The sequence below is a fragment of the Patiria miniata genome, unplaced genomic scaffold (assembly GCF_015706575.1).
Source record: "Patiria miniata isolate m_02_andy unplaced genomic scaffold, ASM1570657v1 HiC_scaffold_5, whole genome shotgun sequence".
Lineage (NCBI taxonomy): Eukaryota > Metazoa > Echinodermata > Asteroidea > Valvatida > Asterinidae > Patiria > Patiria miniata.
This window is the reverse complement of record NW_024037072.1, coordinates 37,771,937-37,798,236: the sequence shown is the minus strand read 5'-3', so window position 1 is coordinate 37,798,236 and position 26,300 is coordinate 37,771,937. Positions and strand designations below refer to the sequence as shown.

The 26,300-nt window shown below is 39.5% G+C and overlaps 1 protein-coding gene across 1 annotated transcript in view; it reads right to left on the bottom strand.

Annotated features, from left to right (window-relative positions):
- LOC119741429 (neuronal PAS domain-containing protein 3-like) overlaps positions 1-25,649 on the bottom strand; it is a 35,633-nt gene extending 9,984 nt beyond the window's left edge. Inside the window, exons 1-6 of the mRNA XM_038217175.1 lie at positions 25,555-25,649; positions 18,941-19,203; positions 16,941-17,023; positions 15,174-15,263; positions 9,687-9,870; positions 3,631-3,746 (exon numbers count right to left, since the gene is read on the bottom strand). Coding sequence (XP_038073103.1) covers positions 3,631-3,746; positions 9,687-9,870; positions 15,174-15,263; positions 16,941-17,023; positions 18,941-19,203; positions 25,555-25,649 — 831 coding nt within the window. The remainder of the gene's footprint in view (positions 1-3,630; positions 3,747-9,686; positions 9,871-15,173; positions 15,264-16,940; positions 17,024-18,940; positions 19,204-25,554) is intronic.
- Between the last annotated feature and the right edge of the window lie 651 nt (positions 25,650-26,300).

The window sequence follows — 26,300 nt, the reverse complement described above, 5'->3', positions numbered from 1 at the left end:
TGAAATGATTATTCAATATTTGTTTTTAAAAACATTATAAATCTCCTCTGAATTTTGAGGAAAAATCTGCCGCAGAGACCCCCAGATTTGCTCTAAAATGCACCAGAGAGCTTCTAAAGTTCAACATTTTTCGGGGCCCGCCTAAGGGCCCCGAACCCCACGCCGTGGCTTCGCGAGTTGGTGTGTCACAACAAAACTTCCCGCACAGGTTTGAAACATTTCATGCCCCCCCCCCCCTTTTTGAAAATCCCGGATCTGCCCCTGATTACAATATGTAATAATTTCAGTTTCGTTTCATTTCATTTATTGTTTCTCAAGTAAGACACACATAGACACAGAACAAATACAAACATTTAAGGTACAATGTAACATGCCAGTGTAACAAAAAAACAAAAAAAAATATTGATAATAGTTCATACCCCTGAAGGATTGCCAAAAAGTTCAATGTAAATTTGAACGATTTATTATTATGTACGATTTATTTCATGAAACTTGGGCACACCCCCCCGCTAACAGGCAAGACTGCCCGCACGCTTGCAGGCAACCATGCAATCTTGCGAGCAAGTGTCTGTTATACTCGGTGTTACTTCACTCTCGAGTCTGACAATCACTCGCGACAACACTGATGAGAACATATGTTTATAAAATGTCGGTCAAGGACAAAACCCAATATTAAATTTACATCACCACCATCTTTCTTTGTTTCAGAATCAGGCATTTTTTTTTCAAGCATAAATTGTTCAACCCCGTCAACACAATTTACTAATTTTAAGAATTTCTAAAGCTTGACCTCCTTTGGATTGCAATGTAGGGTCAAGTTCGCGCAAGAACTATTGTTGACCAAAGGGTAATGAAGTTCGACTAGAGTTATAGCCCGAACTCTGTCTAGTCGACGATGGTTGACTACGCTAGTCGACTATTTGGAACCAGCCTACTGGGCCTGGTTGCATCGCTGGTAACCAAAAGCAGCGCGCATTCATAACGTACAGCAGAGAGCCAGGATCAAGGAGTTTTCGTGATGATGTTTGGACCATCATTTGACTAGAGGCGTTTGCACGTTGCTATTGGTGCGCAGGCGTAAGGTACGTCACAAATCAACCACTAGTCGACTAATCGTCCTTGCCCAAACCTGCCCTAAGATTAAGGCCTATTGGTACAATACTTTTACCAGAGACGAAGGTTGAAAGCTCACTCCAGTCAATTTCATCGTTCAACGTTAAACAAAATAACAATAAGTCCAGATATTCTGTCTGCTGCCATCTTGTGGCAGTACGTGTCAACTTTTCCCACTTCTTCCACTGCCATCCTTCAATCAGTCATCCTGCCCCCCCCCCCCCCCCCCCCCCCCCCCCCCCCCCCCCCCCCCCCCCCCCAGTTCACTGGCATTAATCATGTCTACTCCAGGAACACATTACCGCAGGGCTCTCTTGTCTCAGATAGGCAGCGCCCTCTGTTGGCGGCATATAACTACAAATTCTATATTGTGAGAGAAGTAAATTTTTGTTGCGGCATCTGCTACATATTTTTTTTCTGAGAGTAATTTGAAAGAACTTGTAGTAATCGGTAAATCTTAGCTGCGTGGAATACATACATGTAGATTTGCAGCGCCTGAAAATGAGACACGTTAAATTTACCAGTTGATGAAGTCACCAACATGTCTAGCAGATCCATCTAAATATTCTGTAGCTTTAATAGATCAGTTGCTTCCAACCACATGGAAAAGCTGCATGTTTTTCGTTGTCACTTGCAATTTCTATCTTTTTGCATACCGAATTTTATCCACAATATTTTACAGATCGTTTCCTTACTAAAATCGCTCACATTTGTTTCTTCAATATCTTGTGCTTTGAATTATGGTGCAGTCTTGGTTCTTAGGGTATTCTTAGAGGGGTAATTCATGATAGAAAATCCAACCATTTTACTGCGCGCAGTAGCAGGTATGTTCCCGGTCCTGTAGGGCCATCCACAAACCTGACTCGGTCGAAGAAACCGCAAGCAAGGAACATCTTGGGAATCTTGCATTGCAATAGGGCTTGACTTAATATGCAAAATAACAGCGCATGCGCACTGGTGGAAAATCACAGAAGAGCTGTTCTGAAAACTGTTAGTCAGGTCACGTAACATACATGTACAATGTGCATTGGATAGCACTACGTATGTATCGGTTGATTCATGGCCACGTTCAAGTTAGTGAAGAGCACTGATGTGGTGATTTTTTGTTTCCAAATCCAGTTTCTTTGTTGCTACAAAATGATGGCTTCATCCAAGCGGATGTTATTTCGTCACCGTTTTCACGAAGAGCCACATACGTCAAAAATTACAATTTTTTCGATTTTGATTTTTTTCTCAATATTTTGCTTTAAAACAATGTACTTAACCATTTTGACATGTTTCTGTAAGCAAAACATCATTAATTTCCAAGTTACATTAATGTTGCAAGGGGCCAAAATCTCGATAAATGAATTTTGCGTTTTCACGAAGAGCCACATACATTTTGGCCCTTTGAACGCGTACAAAACCCATTGCACGGAAATACGTAAAAGTAGGTCAAATGAGATTTGCATTTTCACGAACAGCCACATATCTTTGTTACATTTTCAGCTGCGCGCCTATGGAAATACACATTGAACAGAAAGGGCCAATATGTCGGAAACCTGAATTTGCGTTTTCACGAAGAGCCACATATCTTTACTAATTAATTTTCACTAATTAACTGCTGAATTAAGTCTTATTACTGGGTTCATGTAAACATTCAGCTCACACAGAATAGTGTGATGGTTTCCTTGCTTCACAAAGTTGTTGCAAAGTGGTATTTTTTGCAGTTTTAAAATATGAGAAACTTCTTTTGCGATTATCTCGAAAACACTTTTTCTTCAAAATCGACATATGTGGCTCTTCGTGAAAACGGTGACGATTTTTGATCCAACAACTCTTACACCTCACTTGCAAGCAAACAGTACACGTGTGGCGAAGAAAACTGCAGTGCCTACAGAAACCAGGCATGTACGTCATACACAAATGCAAATGCACACACAATACTGCTTGGAATTTCCGGAGCAGAAATTTAAGATTCCCAAAACATCCTTTAATTGCAGCTTGTTGGCGTGTGTATAAAGGGCGCCCGCTTCGGTGAACCGCTGCTAAGTCCAATAATCTGTGGGCGCTCAAATATCCCACCACTAACGATGTCTTGGAACCAAGACAACCAAGACCAACCAAGACTCTGATTCCTGTCTCTACCATAGACATACCGGTATAATAAAACCTACCGGTAGACACGACATTTGCTATTGCCCCTGTGAGCAAAATGCTACGCGTATTTACGCAAACGCGTCGCATCGAGCAAGAGAGCGGTTTCACTGCGCGTGTTATTTGGAATCTTTTGGTCCCGTACGCATGTGGGAAACAAAAAAACTTAAGTGGTGCACAAGTGCATTGGCGCTGGCCTGAACATTCGTGGTATACGTATGAAGCATGTGCGTAAATCGAAGCCACGTGACAATTCGCGCATCGCACCAGGCCGCGTCACGCAGCCCGTTTTGCTCACAGAATTTACAACGTAAAAGCAGTGAATGTCGTGTCTAGGTTTTATTTTATGTCTATGGTCTCTGCAGGTTCGCAGCACCATACCTTGTAGCCAGAGGATTTGATGTGAACTCCTCGCTTGGTCAGTGTGGACTTCATCCTGACGACAAAGCTGCGATGGTAGCTAGAGTCCGGCGACAATGTCATGTTTAGTCCCGTGGCTGTGTGATGGACGCATGGAAAAGACAAAAACAAGGATGAGAAGGATTAGTGAGCAGGTTTTTTTAATTTAAATCATGTTGGTCAACTTGGTGAAATCAGCTGCAGGGTTATATTGTACATGATAAATAATTGCTTTGAAAAATATGTAGTAGAAAAAAACGTAAATAAACACCGGTTAAAAAGAATCTACAAATCAAATCTGATGGCTCCATACTGTGAGATATTCAACAAACCACCTAAAATATACTGAAGCCAATATTTTACTGTTTTATTTAACAGGCATAAACAATTTTCTGACATATTTTGATTTACAATAAAAATCAAAGTGTGATTGGTTTATAATTATATTTTCAAAAATGTTGATTTACAAAATCAAAAAGAAATTGACAAATTAAAAAATTTAAATTTAAAAATCTGATGATTTATTTCTAAAAGAAAGAAGTTTTTAAAACATCGACAACTCTGTTAGTTTTTTGTTTATACATTTGCATTTAAAAGTGACAGAGTCTGACAAAATCGTCAGGCCAAAGTATCGACTAATCAGTCAACCTAATTGTACACCAGACTGACTGGAGTAGGGGAGTAAATACATTGACTGTTTGACACTCAAGGAGCGTGTAGAGAGGGGGCCCTCATAACCCCTTTATAAGCAGACAAAAATAAACTACTTCCAAACACAGAAAGGGTTTTGTGGGTGCACGCCTCAGCCAGAAGGTTTTACATTGTATGCAGCGGAGATTAATAACGCACCAAACTTCAGAAAGACTCCAGAAAGACAGATGATGAGAAGAAAACAATTTGTGGAGTATTAATGACAAAGTGAATCTTTTTTTAATGAAATTCTGATGATTCTCTTCAGTTCTTTAGTTTGACCTTTCAACAAGCTGAGCTCACCCACCAATTCTTTTTCCACCAATAGTTTGGCCAGTTCTGCACGAGTAATCCATTTTCGTTGTTGTGCAACGAAATATTCCTCTACCACTTACACAACAGAATCCCACTAACCTCATGACTTTTAAAGTTAGCAGATGCACACAATGAATAAAACACCACATCAGGACCCGAGGGTTTTTTCTTTCAGAGAGGGGGTTAGTTGGCTGTAGTTGGGGAACTGTCTCTAGGGGCCAATAGGCCGTTATCTTGGTGCAATAATCACATTAATATGTAAGGGCCAAAATTTGAGGCGTTCTCCCAGGACAAGACTGGCCATGCTTGACTGGTTAATACATATAAATTATCTCATTGTATATTTAATGTCACCTTTATTACACCGACACAAATGTATGGATTAGATTTTTTCCGTTTTTTTTTTTTTTGTCAATTCTTTGCTAACTACACTTTCAGTGTAAACAGGGTGGTCGAAAATAAAAAACATGTACACTGTTTTAGATGTAGATTTCTTGGAATTGGGGAGACATGTTACAATTGTTTCAAGATAATCCTCAACTACAGTTTCTCTGTGGTATATGGTGAAAATGGCACTGAAAATAAAGCCTAAATTAAGAAATGACGATGGTTTAAAGAAAGATGGTCAAAAACCAGATTGCCCACATGCAAGTCTATGAGATATAGTCAACACAATATCACTGCACGCACAAAGAATTGCAATAATTGTAATTAGGCCTACATGACTGCCATTGACGTGGACAAACTAGTTTTTGACCATTCTTCTGTAAAATGGCCACTATTTCTTAACTTGAGCTTTATTTTTAACGCCGTTTTCACCATATATGACCAAGATCTTGTAGTTTAGGAATATATCTTAAAAAAAATTCAACATGTCTCTTCAAATATAAGAAATTTGCCTTTGAAAAAAGTTAACTTTTTTTTGACCACCCTGTATTAGTTTCTAGTGTTTTGCTTTTTACTTTTGTTTTTTCATCCTTATAAATCCAATTGATTCCTTTATTATATTTTAATTGCAGGGCCCAAATAATAATTGTTTATTATTGATATATTTTACTCTCACTACTTTGGGTTTACCATGGTATAAATGTGAGGCATTCTAGCAAAATGAAATGGAACTGGGCACAGGTCGTAGTGGAGAAAGTACAAAAAAAAACATTGGGGATGATTTTTTCCCCAATTTTTCAGATTGATTGATATTTGCAATCCTTGATATGTCTTCTACACATGATTTTAGGGGAAAACAATTGGCATCTTTCAGTTTCACGACTACTAACTCGAAACTTTGAAGGCTTTCTCCTCGATATGTCGATAAATGCGAACTTTAAACAGCCACAAGTTGTCAACGGAATGTCCAATTGAAGTGTCACAAACAGTATTGCAAGGGGAATTTTATTCTCTTTCTTATACACTAGAACTCTCATTTCGACCTTTGCCCAGTTCTGTCTCATTTTGCAAGAACGCCTCACAAATAACCTAAATAGAAATAGATTATTTAGAAAACTGAGCTAAATAGACTCCTAAGAAAATGAAAATTCAAAAGAAATTTCACAGATTTTTTTCCATTTATTCACCGCATTGAAGAAGAGAAGGCAGCTAGCCTGCACCATTGACAAAGTAGTCAATGATTTTGTTTTGTTAGAATATTGAGAAATATGTAATTCTGCAAGTATGAAAGAAGCAAAAAATAAGTGTTACATTTTGCATCAAAGCAGGCAAAGGATAAGCTAAATCATGTATGCAAAAAAAAATATGCATTGGTACCAGTACAAAAAGGGGGAAAAATTGTCACTGGAATTTCCTAAGACCGTCACCCAGGTGTCATTCTCTTTTGCCCATCCCCTGTTACATTTTTGGGCCTTGGGGAGGCATGTAATTAATCAAGCATGACCTAATTGACACGACATCTTAAACCCTCTCTTCATAAAAAAATCCCACCCTTCCTGTCTTCCCCGGTGACTTTCAGACGACGTAATCAAGCGAAAGCTGCAAACAAGGTCCGTTTGTTACACCGCGTGGACTCCAACAGACCACTGCACCCTTGATTAGGCAAGGGGAGGGGGTTACTGGGGATCTAGTTGAGTCTGTCTGCCATCCTTTTTGATTCGATCCCCCCCCCCCCTCCACCCTCCTTCCGCAAAACTACCACTCCCCGTCCAATTTGCATATTGATGTCTCATTAGCATTTAGCCAGTCCGGTCCAATCTAATTCAGCTTGCATGGTTTGAGCTAAGCACACGGGGGGACCCGGCCGGCGCGTACTCCCTATGCATTCCAATCAGTGAGGGGAGCATATGTCGGCGAGCCAACGCGCGGACGAAACCCTCATCAAACTTTCAGCACCTCACACCCAGCCCCTTTCAAATTTAATCAGTCGTGCGTGAGCGGTTTCAGACCAGATTGACATTTGAATGTTGCTTAATGTTGCGGGTAGGGGACAAGGTCTTGAGGAGGCGACGGCGTTTGGAAAAGAGAACGGGAGAGAGAACGGCGGAGTGAGCGAGCGAGCGAGCGAGCGAGAGAAGAAGGAAAGGAAGAGAGAACGCTGCCGGCAGTTTCTTCATCTCATCTTCCTCCTCTGAGACCCTCGGGCAAATTTGCCAGCAAGCTGTTGCCTGGTTCCAGTTACAATGTGCGAAGTCTGGGGGAAATGCGATAGGCGCGTAGGTTTGGATTCGCACTGGGGTGTGCGGATTGCCGTAGGGAGCTCACGGTCGGGGAAGGAAAAAAGAGAAAAAAAGACCTCCGTGTTGGATAAGGGTCTTCCAAATCCATACTTTTGTTTGAGGAGAATGATATTGTTTACAGAGTGGTCATAGATAGGGCCCTAATGTGACACATTTTAAGCCACGCTACAGGCAAAGTGGAGCACAACCAACATCTTGTTCTACTTTCAGGATTTTTTTCTTCTCTTTTCACTTCTTTCTATTTTTCTTTTCTTTTTTTGCCCCGGAGTGTATGACACGTTAATTATGAACATCCAACACTTCCATGTTTTGGCACTGAATTATTTGGGGGGGGGGGGGGGGGGGGCGAGGTTTACAATTCCTTATAAACTCTTTTAACCAGCTATTAATTTTTTTTTTTTAATCTAGATTAAAAAATTAAAAAATAAAATTTCTTTCAATGCAGTATTTCCCTCTTATTTGGTCTCAATCTTCAACATCCATTTCCTCTCTATCCCATCACTTTTCTCGTGCTAAACACCAAGTCAAATTTCCTGAATCCTGAAATCTCCTCAACATGTATTCTTTTCAAATGCATCTTCCAACAATTTCCCTGAATTGCAGGTACAGCCAGGAATCTTTTTTGAACAATTTGACTCCATTAATTGTAATGACCACAAAAATATCAGATGTCTTGCTGCATTCTCTGCCCTAATTTTTTGAAAGAAAAATCGTTGAATTCCTTGCCAAGAGTGATAACTATGTAAACAGTTCCTGTATTTTCTTTGTTGATAGAGGCAAAAATAGAAGCCCTTGCCTTATGTCTTTCAAATGTTTTCATTAAGTTTTTCTTTTTACATCTTCTTTCAGAAATTTTTGCCTCAAAGGTCACTCCCTCTTTCCCTGGTCCTTGTCCTTAAGTCACCTCTTTAGTACTTGTCACCCGTCAAATCTCTTTTTTGCCTCTTTCTTCCCGGTTCCTCCTATCCACTCATGTCATTTCTTTACCATCTCATGCTTGGTCTTCCCCCTCCCTACATCCTAAGGAAATGAGGTTAGTGTATGCATCTCATCTCATTACACGCCATCCCCAGCAGATACAACACAGTGATCTTGCTTTCTTCCCGCCGGGACCGGCGATGAGCTAATCACATCTGACCATGACCCAATAGGCACAGTGCCCCACTGCGCACTGACTCAATCTAAATTCATGAAGTTTTGACGGCTTCACTTTCTGCGAGTAGTCGGTAAACAGCAGCCTGTCCAACTTCACCATCCCCCTTTTTTTGTTTTCGATGAGTGTAAGCCCCGCCCCGCATGCCACTCCTGTGGTAGTGTCAACATCTCGACGCTGGTGTCAAAAGTGGTATGATGATGGCGGGATCCGACACCAGGCCGGTGTGATGAAACAAGTGTTTCCACTGCTGCCTGTTTCCTAATAAACCCGGCCCGGCTCAAGTATCCACTGACACGCTGACACATCGGAGTTGCTGCCACTCAAGAGTCGGCACTCCAGAACGATACTACGTGAAGCCGCTGCCAAACTGGCCGCATCCAGCCCGGCACGACCCACCATTGGTATTGGCATCAGGTAGTCGGCACGACACTTGTATCACCGCTATCACCGGTACCTGGCTCTCTTGGGAGGAAGGAGCTCCGCTATTGTACAACTTCAATTAAACGACTGAAAACACTCCAGAGAGGCGTCCTGATGAAAGTTGCGGACGACGATCAACACTCAGCGACTGTCTCTTAACACTCTTACTTTGTGTCAAATGAAAAAGATATCCCACAGAAATGACCCTCTATCATGTCTATGATATTTGCCTTAGCCACCTCCAATAAACACTTGTCCCACGTTACTTAAACGTGCTTGGATTTTACAAAAATGGCTAGTCAAGTAACAAAATTAGAGATACTGTACTTTTCCTCTTCACTGTTTCCCTTTCACTTATTATGAATTAAAGCAAACAGAAAAACGGTACTAGATGGAACAGTTACAAAGTGGGGCGGAAACCAGCCAACCCTGCCAGGAAGAAATGATTGTCAGGCAGCCATAATTTGAAATTGTTAAGTAACAATTTAAAAACTAAACACGGGCCAATGTGTTTGGTCCATATGTCTCATTCATTATTGCTACAAAACTACCAATTTAAGAAAAGATTAAAATAAAAGGCCCGGCTCATGAAGTATCCAAAGACTTCTGAAGAAGACTTTGCTAAAGACGACATTTATCAGGCCCCTCTAACCTTTTAATTTACAAATTAGAATCTATTTTTCGAGATGAAACTCGAAAATAGCACAGGGAACACATTTTTAACCAATTCAACTTCTGAAAATTTAATCCCTTCAAAATATTTGACTTACGTTCGCTGTGCGGAGACGTTGGGGAATCCATAGGCGATGACTGGCAACCATCACTGCTGCCGGTACCCAGCGAGGATTGAGACATTGTCCGGGGTGGAGGCAGCTTCATACCCAGTTGCTCAGCCAGCTCGTTACGGTCCCCGGCGTGGATGTAGTCAAAGACGCTACTGCCTGTCAGTTCCACCTACGGAGAGTTAGAATCAAATCTTTAACCATTTGGATTTTTTTGGTTATATTTCAGAAACAATGGTAAGAATCCTATCAGTGCGATGCCATGGTAACTCGCGTTGCATTTAGAGAGGGTCTTCTGTCGAATCTGTGCAAAATACAAAATACACTTTTGTTGGTTTGACAACAACTACACATCGGTACTTTGACGGTATTAACTCACGTTACAAAAAAATGTCCAACAAATTTAGATACCCTTCATTTGAAATTTTTTTAATACTGTGAACAAATAGAAAGATATTTTCAGTGCCCTTACATCATTGGGGTGTGATTCACATTAACAACTGCATTTTGCATGTAAAACAAGGTGCTAAAATGACTTCCTAAAATCCATACTTTTAGCCAAAAAAAAGAGAGTTTTTTTGATAAAATAAACAAATCTTAATAATATTCCATCTCACTGCCAAATCACTTAAATGAAAGGTCTTATTGTCCCCTTTAAGATGATACCACACTTGAGGTTGTGATGCTTGACGTCTTGAAGATGTCATAATTTTTTCAATTTTTAAGCCATTTTCTCACGGAATTACCCAACAGCTACATGTACCAGTACATGTGCATGTAAAATCTTACGAGTGTCATCACTTCGTGTAGGACTCGGGTGAAAATAAAACCACTGCCCAAAACCGCCCAAAACTGCCCCACCTGTTACTCCTTGTGCTGCCAAAACCTCCCCAGCACCCTATGGCTTATGAATTCAGGCCTTCAGTTTGTATAAATTCTTAAAATATGCAAAACCACAAAAGGCCAGAAAATGTTGTTAGGGAAAGTCAAACCATTATAACTGTACAACAGTGCTTTGGAAATCAAAACCAATCGTGTATGCCAGCCAGGGCTAGGCTCAAGGAAAGTCTGGACTTCAAACTGTATCACCTCAATTATTTTTTAAATAAAATACATGATATTGATTATAATGTTTGCAGACCTTGTATGTGTCAGAAATATGAAAACAGTTAGTTTCCAGTCGTTTCAGATTATTGTTTTAATGGATTGAATGACCAAAAATAGTGGGCTTGACTGATTAAAACACTCACTTTAAGCTTTTTAAACCGTAAAAAAAATGTTAAACTTGATTTGTCAATTTCTTTTGTGAAGACCTGCCTCCATAAGCTGTTGCAATCGTACGATATAACAAAGCATCTCAGGGCCTTAATATGTCAAATACAGCCGACTGATCGCTCCTCACATCGTTCTCTATGCACAGCGCCTAGCCGTGCCTGAAGTATCTGCTCCTGATTAACCACTCCAGCAGCGATTAAAAACCGGTGGAATAGAGTCGGCTTTGAAGCAGGGGGAGAGGTTTCCAACGCTTGAGGGGCTGCCCTAACCGAGACGCAAATATACCGAAGGATTAAGGGAGGAATTGTTCACTCCATTTGTGGGCAATTTGAAGCCCAGAGATCATTGTCAACACAGTTGCACCTGTGAGTTGTTGGATAAAAAACTTGATACACTGTGGACCCCAGGTCAACAGGCCGTAAGTAGGCAATTGAAGGGGGCGTAGCTTTTAGGCCGGGGGCCTTGTACAGTCAATTTGGTGTTAATGGAAGCGTCTGGGAGAAAGTCAAACGCACATCCTGCGTGCTTTTCCCCCCTTTGGCAACCAAGCTCTCATTGATTCAAATTCTGTATTTGATGCAATTTTCATTTAAAAAAAAGAACAGTTCTTCCAATAATTAACTTTTCATTTTCATTTGGTTTTCAGGTGTTCATTCTGCGAAATTGGCACACAAAAATTCTGTTTCACAGAAAAAAATTGTTTTGAAAGCATTTGTTTAAGACAAAGGATATTGAAGATAACACTCACTTCAGTCTTCTTTAAAACTCTTCATTAACACTGAACACATATAGTTTTCAATCACTGTAAAACGTTTATCAAAAAAATTTCCCTCTGTTAATTAAAAATGGAAAAGTATATGAATATCAAAGAAGTTGCTGAGAAATTCAGAGTGACCTAAATCACGCCTCCCAGGGACAGATTTGGAAACTGTAAACTTGTAAGCAATACCCTGTCTCTGACATCCTCACTTTGTTTAATCATCACACGATCATGTGGCCGGAATCATACGCTGCCTGCTAAAAGTCACCCACCTAGCCTTGTACCGTAGTCGGCTTTGAGTCCCCTGATCGCGGCAGAGTCGCTGATGCCTTCACCGGCGCTGCTTCTGCAGTGCCAAGGAAAGTGTAAGAAAAACAGAGAGGGAAAAAAAGAAAAAACTACCCCGCGCCAACACGCAGACGGCCCAGGTGGCGGGAAGCGAGGCTAATCAGCGATCGTGGCAGCTTCACAGCTGTATGTATGAAAGACCCAGGCTATTTTGACACCCCTTGCCGTTTCCCCCGCCGCGCTGCGCCGCTCTTCTGGGAATACCCGGCACACATGACGGTGTAATTGGGCATGATAATCGCGTCACTATATGCCTGAGCGATCCATGCAGTCTGACAGAGCGTGATATGGCCCAGAGGTTAGTCACAACAATAACGGGGACCACCCTTTGTTCGTATACCCCGAGCCCCCACCTTAAAAAACTGAGGCATTTCCAATCCAGAAACAATTCGCCTCCATTGCCAAGTTATTTCCAGCTTGTATTAATAGAATGACTTCCTTTGCATTTTGAGGAAGTTCAACAAGGCAGGAACTCTCCTTTCTTTGTATTTTATTCAACTGATCTCTTATTTTAAAGTCTTGCTACATACTACCTATACGTTATTTTTGTAACTTAGATGTACATTTTGGCAACATGGTTACCCCCCCCCCATACCTGTTGTTGAACAAAACTTATTACGTGCCCTGAAAATCAGTGCGCTTGTAAACAAGCTCTGTCGAGTTGTTCCCTGCTCGTATCAGTTTCAAGTGGAGACTTATTTTGAGAAGGCACTGCCTATACCTACACCAGCGATCTTCTAAACAAATATGCCAAGTTTGGCGCATCCGCGGCGTGTAGGTATAACACATTCCACTTGGAAAGACTTCTCACACTTGCGATGCACGGCGCTTCTCATCTCCTGCAAACTTGCACAAATCTGACACTTCTAGCGGGAATTCTCACACGTGGGGCTCTACTTGGCATTACGATGCATCAACACGGCTTGAATACAAGTCTTCTCCACAAAACAGCGTGTAGTTGACGTGCAGGTGTGGAGAGACCAAACAAAGTGGGTTTATATTTAATCCTGAGTTCAGCCAATCACTGGGGCTGAATTGATACCGGGGGATGACATCACACACAGTCTGGCCAATGACAAGCTTGATTTGAAAATAACATCTCGTATCAATTATTTGATGAAAAAAAAACCGACACATTTTTGTTTTATATGCGATACATCAATGTTGTAATGTAGGTCTACTAGAATTTTAAAAAAACATAACAGTATTTCAAATTAGCTAACAAAATGAAATAATTTAGAAATGTATGCTACAAGAACAGAAAATTTGAACATTACCAGAAAGAGGAAAAATGTTTTCTATAGGCACATTGTGATTTTGGAAAGTATGTTAAAAAAGTCTCGAATTTTTAGACCTTGGATGTGAGAACTGCTATTTTATCTGTTTTGCTGCCACACGTTTCTCACTAAACAATTTCTGGAGACTTTTTATTACAGACCTTTTTTTTTTAAACCAGCAAATGTTTTGACTCGTTTGTAATTTCTTTTTTTGAATAATACACAAATATTAAAAACATTATACAAGCAACCTTACAAAGACAATGATTTTCAAATGCTTTATACCTATTGACATTTGTTAAGTTTGAACGGGGGTTTGAAAATGCATTGCTGCTACATTGTACATGCATGGACCTAAAAAATGTCAAATGATACATTTACATTATGTCTTAACCCGCACTTTTCACAGCGAAAAAAAAAATGATCAGTCTGAATTAACGGACACATAAACACCCAACACACTGCTGCTTCAGTGTCACGCCAAACCAAATTTTTTCAAATATTTGAATCAAGCACATAAAGGGTTCTTCGTTTAAATCAGTTAGGAGCAACTACATTTAAAGATTGACTGTTTGTTGCAATTACAGAGTCAATAAAATGAAAAATTAATGAAAAATTAATAAAGTTCCCCACTCTGAAACAAAAGTCCATTTGGATTAACAAGAGTCTCTCTTAATACTTTCGATTGAAAGTATTATTAGTATTACTAATACTTTTCTTTTGAACCAGGTGATAGATTCCTTTTGAACACGTACAAGCAAACGCATGCTTACACAGGCATAGAAGTGGGGTACTTTCTTTGTGCTCGTGTACTCAAATTTTGCAATGTCGCACACTAATTTCAAAATGCTCTTATTTTAACCAGAATTAATTTCCAGGGCTGAAATTCGGATTTAATATCCATTTTCTAAAACTCCATTTGCGACGGATCAACCCACCTTGGAAATTCCTAGTTTTTGAGTAAAATCCATATATCTATTTCGTGAAAAATTTGTGGGCCAAAACGGTACCCTGCAAGTCGGTGGGCATTCCTTGTGGGGTACCTCCCATTGCTCCGGTACCCCATAAGGCAGTGTTTATACGTTGACGCACGTTTGTTTATGGTGCACATCGAGGATTTTCAATTGTCCTCTTCCCTTTTCCTTTGTTTGTACTCTTGCAAGAGCTCTTATTGGTTTTGTACACGTTTTCTAATCGAGGTCGTCCTCGATTTGGTTCCTGTCCTCAATTCATCGATGATGTTGCATGTTTGTGTCCTCAATTTACACCATAAACACGCACATACATGTATACATGTACACAGGCTTTCTTGGTCAAAAGTGACCTTCCATTTCATAATGAGGAATATACCCCACCTTTGCTTTTTCAACTTACGTACATCATGTTAAAGCACAAATAATTGGCTTTCCAATGATACCAAATTTATTTCCGTAACTTAATTCATTCCAAAGATATGCCGCAGGAACTTTAACAGTGTCTCGCCGAATTTCGCCAACCCCATTTCGAGAAAAACGGCTTTGAAAAAAGAAATAACGCATGGCGCTGCCAATGGCAGTGCAAAACGTTCTTCAGTTTCCAACTTTTGGGGATATTTTTTTCTCAACAAAAATGCATAGTGTGAATCTTGGATACCTTAGCTACTTAAAAATAAGAAAAAAACAATATTAATTTTGACATAATTTTGTTTAGTGAACCCAACTTCAGGCGTTGATTACTCAAAACATGGTTTGGGGGGACATTCCTCATTTTGCCACAGTAGGTCCCAAAGCTTTCAAGACACCTGTATAGTTTCAACTGAGACCTAGCAAGTCTTACCTGTGAGAGGCCCAAGTAGATGGATACTGTCTCTGAGATGTACAAGAATCTGCCGTCATTGCTCAACGCAAAGAGAAACCCATCAAAGGCCTGGATAAGGGAATAGAAAACACAACCAACTGGGTTATTAACACTGGCAAAGTTGGACGTTATCAAATAAACTAAAAGGGTAAACTGTCTAGCTTTACTGCTAATCAATTCAGGGCTCTGCAAAATTCAGCGGGATTTTAAGCCTGCCGCTAGTGAAGTAACCTGGGGAAATCTTAGAGGCAACGGTTTTATGTCAGGTTTGTCATTCCCTGGGGAATTGAAATGGTTTCCAAACTGGTTATCATGTTGCCTGTGGCACGATTGATAATATGCCCCAATGATAATTCTATTATTAATCAACTGTTATGTTGATTGTATTAGTTATATTTTTCGTTCAATTAATCAAAGACTACTTGGTGAACACCAGGTCATTCCCTGGGAAATTGAAATGGTCTCTGAAAAGGTTATAATGTTGCCGTGTGGCAGGCTTTATAATAGGCCAGCAACAATAATTCTATTATTAATCAATTGTTATGTTGGTTATTGATTACTTTTTTAGTTCAATTAATCAGAGACTACTTGGTGAAAGCAAAGGCAAAGAAAATGTCCTCCGCTCCCAAATCTTGAAAAATCCACCAAACTCTTTCAAAAATGGGAGGGTGAACACAAAGACACATGCTCTTGGTGAAAAAAAATGTGAGGACTAAAGTAGAGAAACTGGTGAGTAAATGGGATGGTTGTTGAAACTTCCAATGTGGGCATCATTTATATATTTTTCAATTGATGCAAAAAATAAATAGGCTACTCAATCAATTAAAACCGAAAAAAGGAATGATTAGGCCACACAAAAAAAGTCTCCGGTTTCTGGTATGGAGCTTGCCCAAAAAGTTTTTTTTTCCTGATTTTTCTGCTTCAAATGTGTGCTGATGACTGCAAATGGTGCCCGACTAAACTTAGTGCAAATATATGGGAGTCCAGAGAGGCCACATCAAGCTTATTCTCGACCATAACCCAATCTAAAAACACGTTAAAATTGTGCAGCAGCAGCATTCCAGTCAAACCAGTGAGTTTGGCGGTTTTGAGACATCATCTTTCATTGAAAATTTTTTTTTTCATTTTGCCGACGCGCATGGCTACGGCGACGCGCGCGCATACCAGAAACCGGAGCCTTTTTTGGGGGGGCCTTAACTGATTGAAAAAAAAAAACCAATCACATACTTGTGGGCCTAATTGTACTTGACAAATCTGGATATTTGTTACCGGCTCCACAAAAAAAGGGTATTACGTCACGTTGAGCATAATTGTGTAATGGTCCGCTCAACATTGAGAGGGTGAAAAGTTCGTCAAAATGTGATCTTCATTTTTTGTCATGAATGTCATCTTCAATTAATACCTACAGTTTCAGGTTTCATTCACAGAAATGTTGATTTTGATGAACAAAATAGAAAAAAACAACCAGTTTGTGTGCATCGTTCTGTTGTTCTACAACAAAGCCAGCTATTTCAAAGCCTGTTTTCTCAGTTGTGTAATTTGAACTCCAAAGAAGTAAGTAATATGCAAATACATGGTATCTCCAGAACGTGATGGGCTATGGAGCTCTATTATATATCGATTGAAAGCTTACATTGTGGGCTTTCCAACCATCTATATAACTCAATTTGTTTGCGACATAATACCCTTTTTGGTGGAGCCGGTCACATTTGTTACACAAACAGCTACAAGAACCATTTCTCCTACCTGCAGAATGTGGCCGCCAAGATTATGCTCAAACACCTCCTGTGCAATAGCAGACATTCCAGAATGTTGCTGGGAAAAACGACCTAAAAAGGGAAACCCATAAAACAACTTTCAAATTTCAACTTATATAAATCAGTGGAACCATTCAAAATTCAAATGTCCATTGGCTGGGCTTTCTGTCCACATGTTCCAGCATTTGTTGATTTGTCTGCCTTTGTTTCTTTGAAATTTCCAGTGTTTAATTAATGGACTAAATGTGTGTTTGGCCGGTTTTAGACACTTGTTTAAGACTGGTTGGAATCTGGATGCTGATAATTACCCGAGCCGAAGGCGAGGATAATTATCAGCATCCAGACTCCAGACTTTTCGGGCTAAAACTATGAATTTTAGCTAGTCATTTTGGCATCTTGTTTCACATGCAAAATGCAAGTGTTATTGTGAGTTTTTGTTTTTAAGGCAGGGAGAAAGGTTCGTATTTCATAAAAAAAGAAATAACACACAGAATTTTAAATACCATGATTCAGTCGTTTTTTTTATCATGGGTGTGAAATTGATTTTAGACACGTAACATCCCTATCGTTGTAACATGATGTCCGTAACAAAAAAAAAGGGTGATGTTTCCATAACATCAAAGTATAGCTTTTTGTAAAATGTCATTGGTGTTTGTACAGAGTGAAGCTGTATCTACCACAACATAGTTATTTCATTGAATAGTTGCAAAAAACTTCACAGACTTTTATCAATGTGTACTGAGAGTCAACACCTATGTCTGAATGCGTAACGTCTGTAACAGTCGTTTACAGTGAGTATTTAATTCAGCTTACACCAAGTTAACCATGTCATGTTCTACATTAAGGCCTAAACTAAAGTTGTCCCAAATATATAAATTAGCTTTCACTGCAACTATTTTATTGTGTTTATTGAAATTAGGCAGTAGCAGGGTTCGACCTTAACTTTTGTGTTCACTAGCCAGCCGGGCTACTGAAACAGCCTCTTAACTAGCCCGCGGGCATTTTCACTAGCCCGCAGGGTTTTTTTTAGCTCAAATACAAAATGGTGCATTTTCAGGCTCAATTCTGAGGGAATTTTTTCAGTGTTCTTAATAAACAGATCTAATAATTTAACCTTTTAAAGGGAATGTACAACATTTGCTTTTGCTGCAATTTTCAGAAATAAATGGATTTGGAGGATTAGTATGTTAAAGCAAATATTGTTAAAATGACTTGTTTTACGTTTTGGGCTTGTAGATGTTGGAAACACCAAGAAAACCATTCATGTTCTTGTACTGTAGTCTGATTCCCTGACCCCACTTAAGATGAAACAGAGAATTTATAGACTTTGGGGAATTGTAAGATCAGAGAATCAGTCTAGCAGGCTTGTACCCCTTCACAGTTGTGTAATCAATTGCAAAGAAAACACGGAATAACTAATTATGAAAAAATAGGAGCAGTTTTTGAAAAAAAGCCAGTTTTCTCCAACGCTGGTCGGCCGACCAGCGTTGGAAAAATACCGTTTTTCTTGAAAATGCCAGAACACCCGGAGCCACGATTTTACAAGATGCTTTAGACTGTCATTCCCTAACAATCCAGTAAGGTATTTTGTGATAATTTGATCATTTCGTTTTGTGATGTTTGCAAATGTTGTATCTTCCCTTTAAAACAGTTAAAAAAACTAGACAAAAATTGATGAGGTTTACTTCCTGAATTGAATGATTTATTTCTATAATTAATAATATTTTGACTCGCCAGCCGGGCTACTTAAGGAATAGTTTGACTAGCCCGCTGCTGTTTTGACTAGCATTTGGCTAGCGGGCTACCTCTAATTCCGAACCCTGAGTAGGCTCTAAATGTAACGTCCGTAACGATGGAATTGCTCACACGCTACAGTTGATGGAGATAAACAAAATTGGAATTGAAAACTGAAATGAGATACTTGGCTCCCCCTGTCCTACCCTTCCTCTTCCCTGCCACTTCATCCTCTACCCTCCATCCACCACCCACCTTGCAACACCGAGGACAGACTCCTGCTCATCCCACCACTGTGCCCGTCTGGGTAGTGATGCCATGGAGGGTCACCCTGCATGGCAAAGTCACGGATCTTCAGGTAGCTGATGGTCAGCCGTATGATGGACGCCTTGTCCAGCTGGCTGGTGATCGCGGCCGGTAAGGGAAGCATCTTGGCCAGCTCGTAATACTCGTAGTTCTCCTTGCCGCGCCGGTTGCGGGCCGCATCCCGGGACTTCTCCTTGCGAAGGGCAATGATCCTGGGAACACAAAAGAAGGGAGAAAGGAGGGTTTTAATCCAAATAGCAGGTGTATGAAACAACGAACCAAGGCATGTTTTCATTGTACAGGGTGGTCCTAAAATATTTTTACACTGTTTCAGACGCACATTTCTCAAAATTGGGGAGACATGTTGAAATTGTTTTAAAATATTCCTAAACTACAAGATCTTGGTGAAAATGGCGTTGAAAATGAAGCTTTAATTAAGAAATGGCGGCCATTTACAGAAAAATGTTTAAAAACCAGTTTGTCCAAATGCGTATGAGTTTGAGAATCAAGAGGCTTAAAGCAGAACTCTCCTTGCCTTTGGAAGTGTGGCACCCTAAAAATTAATTTTCAAATTGAATTGCTAGTTTTCGCGCTTTAACTAAGCTATCAAATTTCAATGTGTCATTCAAACACCCCCCCCCCCCCCCCCCCCGAATAAAAGTCCACAACAAGCAACAGATTAAACAACTAAACAAGACTAGGCTTGTTTAGGTGAGCTTAACCTGAAAGTATCAGTTTTAGGATATAATTAGGACAGTCAGCCGGTCCTTCAGGTTTGGCAATACATTGCACCGGTACATCTCAGATTTTCAAAATTTAACAGTATTTGTGTTCATGTACCGCATATCAGCCTCTGCACAAAATGTGACCTGTCACCACAAATTGAGCTTTAAGTTGGAAATTGCCATTTTGCAGTATAGTGGGGCAAAGCCAACATATGAAGGATAGTCAATTTTTGTTTTCAGGTGAACCTCAAACTGTAAGTACTGTGCAGGCTGCTATACCTTTCTCATTTTATTTGTTGTGTTTTTAAATGCCATTTTCTCAAGAATAAGTTTGACTACGTCAAGTAAGTTGGTGGCCTATATTTCCATTAGTGAACTCAGTACCCCTAAATAATGTAAACCATTGGAAAGCTCTTGTTCTGCAGAATCCAGATAACAAACATCTCAATTCTTAAAAATCACGACTTATAAGCTCATTTTGTGATCACATGTTACATGTGCAGCACAACATGAGAAAAACATTTCCTTGAAGACCACTAATTTTTTTTATTTGTGTATTTCAGGTCAATCCAGTCAGTAAGACTTTTGCAGCAGTTTTATTCATTTTCAAACTTTTAATTAACCAAAGTGTTCGAGATATACAACAACAACTAAAATTATGTTGACAAGTGCTACACAATGTCCACTCCACCCACAGAAGCATTGCTTTGGATACAATTTCTCGGTTTTGTGAAAGAAGCAATGTATCAAACAAATTCTAAACAAGTACAATTGTGAAGGGTAAAACACAATATTGAAATAGATTTTGTGATACAAAGGACTCCAACCGTTGCATTAATAACTTATAAAGTAAATAATGCAAGTACATGTATACGTGTACAAATTACCAAGATTTGGCAATCCTCAGAAACTTATAGGTAGAATACATGTACATCATTTGTAATGTGTGCATTTTTTTTTTTGAAGCAACAAAAGTGCTCAAAATCGAAAGAAGGGTGCTTAACAGCTAACCTGATGAAGTTTGAGCTCAGTGAATGCTGTATATTCCGAGAATATTCTAGTATCTCGATTTCAATTCAAAAATTGCTTGAGTCATGTTTTGAATTGCGCCCGAAATCAGCGTCCGGGACACGTTCTCATTCAGCAGATTGCAGCTACTCGATGTCATACACTGAACCGACAAATAATAGCAACCGTGCGCACGTGTGCGTCAAGTCAACGCTTGCGCGCACTCATTCACAGCTGTGTGTTGAGTCAGTGCTTGCGCGCACTCATTCACGGCTTTGCCAAATTAAAAATGAACTACTAACGGAAATTTCCAAGAAGGCGTCTTAGACGCATCAGTGGAAATGACCTTCTTTTATTGTTTTCTTCAAAATGACAGCATGCTGGAAAGAATAATTTCATAGGGAGTTTATTAGTACCAATTACCATCTTTAAACCAAGTATGGTTTTCAACAATAAATTCGTCTGTTACTTTTTGGATAGCTGCATTTTTGGATAGCCGCAAATGATGGACTGTACCTTTAAACATTCAAAGCTAGCGTTTCCCTGCAATATCCAACGAAACAAAATCAAAACTCAATCCTCCTTTTGATTTAGGTCAAACCATTACTGATTAACCTTGTCACTGATACAAATCACCCACAGGTGGTCCGACAAAAAACACCCAAGATATGGATTAATAAATGAAGTATGATACACGGATAAGGATCTCAATTACTGGCTAATGACTGAGAGCCACTTCATTACAGACCCGAGTAATATTCCCTTCAGTATGACCACTTGAGCACCTCCTCAAACGAATAACTTGAAATCAATTTCCAGCGACGGACGGATCGCTGTCAAGCCCAAGAAGCTGATTGTTATTTTCTGTTGAGTTATTGCTTTGGGACGAGTGTTAGCCCACAAAGCCCGGCTTATAAATGATGCAATAACTGCCACCATGGCCTCCGCAGCCGCGCCTCGCAGGGACGCTAATGATTTTTGGGGAGCAGAGATAAAGCACTGTTTATTTGCCGGACGTTGTCAGCTAAGTACGGCGGCCATGGAGGGGAGATACACGGGCATGGATGACGACAGTATAGTGACGGATCGCACTAATGTCCTCTGCCATATGGCTGGTGAATCTGAGAGTATAATTCTTGCCACAGTACACTGTATTCTTTAAGCTACAATGTATGAACAAAATGAATTAACAGTGAAACAACTACATGTTGAACTACATTAAAAATGGCACAAACCCTTCCCTCTGACATCATAGGTATTCAATTATTACATGTACAATGTACATGGTGGATTGTTTCTTGGAGAATTAACTCCCTAATTTGTTCATTTCATATAATCTCTTTTTTCATCAAGTACACACTTTTAGTTTTAGAATTAACTGTAAACTGCGTGTCAGTATTCAAAATGAAAGGAACTTTACTTCACTACAAGGAATCACGTCCCTTTCTGCCCCAATGCTGCTATGTTTTGGCAGGTATTGTGGGTAATCTTGTTTTTCATTTGCACAATAAACACTCTACAGTTTTAAACTATCTGCAAAAGGGCAAAGCCGGATCAAGGACATTATTGTTGGGGGTCAAAAACATTTTTGTTCCCGAAAAAGTGGGTCCATAAAATGTTCGCCCCAAATTTAATATGAAAAGAAAGGAGAGGGGGTGCAAATGTATTGCTTTTGTTGAGTTTTGGGGTGGTGTAGGAAATGGCTGCCTTTTTTGCGACGTTACTAAACATATTTTTTTCTTTAGAATTAAAACTGGGTTTGTTTTAGGGGGCGGGGGAACAATGGCCCTGAGAGTGCACTTCCATAACTTGCTTGCAAAGGGAAAACTAAGGTGCCTACAATCTGATTCATCAATAAAATAAAAATCATAAACTTAGCAGGCCTGAGAACAAAGTTTGAATTAAAAAAAAAATGCAACTGAGGATATTGGCTTTTTATCTGCAGTAGAGGCCATTTTGAGTGGTCAGAAAAGCACACTGCACGTAAAGAGTTTAATTAGGCTATAGATTAATATAAATTAATTGAGGAACAAAAATGACGTGACTAAGGGTGTATTCTAAGAGATGAAAGAGGCACATTATATCAGCTGATGAGGAACATGGCAAATGGAAGAATGATACGGGATCCAATACTTGTTAGTCAGCGCGGTGGGAAAGTAGAATTGCACAAGTTTGTGTGGGTTTCTGCTTCTAGGTTCATGTATCAGAAATAAGGTCTGTGGTTGTGTTCTTTGCCCATGACAACACAGAAAAGTGTACCCATATTGTGATGGGAGTGCTTGCTGTAGGCCCGTATGCAGTACAGAGCATTTGTACAGTTAAAGCTTTATTTAACAAAACTAAAAAATGAAACATGTTTTCAAGTTCCAAACAACCCACTCCAATATACAGTACAGCCTGTCTAAAAAAAAATGGTACAATCAGAAAAAAAATTGGTTAAATATGAAATTTCAAAATAAGTCATTCTTACTTAATGTTAAATAATCTTGCATAATATTAAAGAACAAAGACTGGGCTTTCCAATAGTGTTTGTTTGATCTTATTTGCTTATGTCAATTCAGAGATATAATCAGTTTAGTGCTATACACCAAAATCGATTTTGTGCCACTTTTATGCATGGGCAGAGTTGTTTCGAGTACTGTGCCATGCTGTCTTGAAGCTCACAAAAGATTGCAACTTGGCAAAAGAAACAAACTCGATTTTTGTGTTCTGCAGTAAACTGGAGTTATCTCTGGATTGACAAAAGCAAATGAGATGAAACAAAAAGTATTGGAAAGCTTGGTCTTTTTTCTTTAATGTGATGCTCAAAACGACTTACTTATGTTGAGATTAATATTGAAAAAAAATTGTACCATTTTTTTTTTAGACAGGCTGTATATTGCAATCCAGCGACCAGAATTAGAAGCTTTTACTTCGGTGGTGTCATGCTCACACGCATGCTGCACGCATTCTTAAAGATGAGACGCACCCGCATTTTTGTATTCCGATTGGTCGAAGAAGCCTGGTGTGTGTGTGTTCTGCCTGAGCGCGACTCGCGCGAACCTTGCACTACTGTAGAAAATGGCTGCCACTGGATTTGTCTATAACAAGTGTGATACATAATGTTATGTAAAAAAAAAAACTAAGTTCACAAAATTGGGACATTTATGTAAGCCATATGCAGAACCAATTTAACTTCAGGAAAATCGAGTTATTCAAAGGAATTGAACTTACTCAATAGCCTTCTGGAAAAGACATTTGATTCTACTTTTGTACAAACAGGTTGCCAATCATTTTCCCTTAGGAAAGTTGAAACTTTTCACAACACATTAAAGGGATCATAGTGTGAGCATGACACAAAATGCTTCATTTTATGACATTTTTGACACAATTGAAATTTGTCAGATTAATATGAAAAGCACAACAGCAAAACCTTTGTCATCAGGGTTTAAAAACCAAACAAAACAAAGTGATTTTCCCTTTTTTTCAGGCAATAACCCGCTATCAATTAAAAGAAATTTACTTTTTAACTAAAGAATACATTTGCTTTTCTATTCGTATTTCAAATCTGGCGATAAAGGAGCAAGGAATTTGAAATTACTGTAAACGAAATTTACTTCAACTGAACAGTAAACATTTATTTACCTCTTTTCTAAAACAAAATGACTTTTTATTGGCTTTCAACTGCCAATAAGCACACTATAATCACTTTACAATGTCTTACTCTTCCAAAAATGACCTGTAATTCGTCCAATTTTTTAATAAAAATCTCATCAGGCAAAAGGAACAGATTTTCTTTCAATAAGAAAGCTGGAGTTTCTTTTCAACAAGAAACTACTTTCAGAGAAAACAAATCATGCATTTGAAGAACTTGACATGTGGTTTTAGTCGTGTGCACAGATAAGGCAGATGTTGGCCAAATTTGACATCACACAGGCTAAAAAATTAACTCCTCCCCCCAAAAAATTACAATTGAATTAAAAAATAAAAAGATTTTTGATTGCATGTATTTGAACTATGTTTTCAAATCTATAATCTGATATACAATTCAGCTGAATCTATTCAAAAATGAAAGGTGACACTTGAAATCTTTTTCTTACTCAGTAAATGCTACATGCCAAAGAATCCAACTTTGACAATGCATTACTAAATGGAACATAACAAACAACTTTACAAATGCAACAAAATGCAGTAGGACAAATTTGTTCTCGTTCAGAATCTACCAATCATTCATAATCAACTCCAGCTCAGATTGATCTGAATTTGTCAGAACAAGTTTACGCATAAAATGATGTGATTTCAAGAAGTAAATTTGAACAGTTCAAATTATTTCATGCTGTCTTGTAAGACAATTACAAAAAGTTAATTGACTGGCCTTTTGATTTTTCCCTAAGCAACTTTTAAAACCCTGATCACATCTAATTCTAAAGTAATTATCATTTGCACAAAGTATACGATTTCAAGAAGTGAATTTGAACAGTTCAAAATGTTCCATTTCATCTTGTTCTGGACAAATACAACAAATTAACAAGCATTTCCATTTTCCCCTACGCACATCTTAAAAAACCTGATCATAGTCTAATTCATGAACTGAAACTTGAAATCCAAGTGTCCATGCAGTCGAGAAATTAATCATTAATCGAACACTCGGGCCAATTTAGTAATGCTCAATTAAGCAATTACTGTGAGCATCAAGCCATCCGTCCTGAAACCAAACAGTAAACAGTCAATCCATCCCGATTAGACAAATAGGCCCAAACCTGTTAGCGTAACGTCGGCACGTCGGACCGCACGTACGTGAGTGCCGAAACGCGGCGAGTATACAAAAGCCTCCTGCCTACAGGTACTTACATAGTAGCATCCAGATTGGTAGCGTAAGGCTCTGGATACATGAAGCATTCCATACTGGGCGCCTGCCATGACAACGATGGGCAACACGCAGCCATTGTGATCCTGTCTACGAGCGTCGTGGCTCTCTCACCTATTTGTCAGATGCGACGGCGGCTTGCCGGTTAAAACAAGTCCGAGCCCCCCATCACACACACACACACATATACTAAAAAGGTGGCCCCGGCTCCATTCATTGGCTTGAAAATTAGTCATCTGATAAACACAAGCCCCTCCTGTATTTGACAAGTTGGGGACAGTAGAAGAAGACGACCAACCAAAAAACAAAAAAAAAGGAGTGCATGCCTTGTGGACGAGTCCTTAGCTGGCGAAGTAGTGCTCCCGGGGGGTTGGGAACGGACAAGGGAGGTGTGAAGTGTTTTCCGCTACGTCCATCTGCCCGCTTGCCAAGTGGCTCCCGCAGTTTAATTCCTGTCCTAGGAGAATGTGTCAAGTGGCTTGCAGGCCCGACTTGCAACTTTGTGACCGTGACGTGTGGCCTCGCTGGGGCCTAGCCCCCCAATGATAGTCGGTTATATACTTCAACCTTTGGCATCTGTGTTGTCGTTGCGGTGTGGATGGCCTCAGACTACTAATCACCAATCAGCGTTCAAACACTCTTTCTTCTCTAGTCTCCAACTTCTTTTTTTCCCCTCCTTTTTGACAAACAGGTCTGGTTCTCCGTGTTGCTTTTGTCTCATTCACGAGTG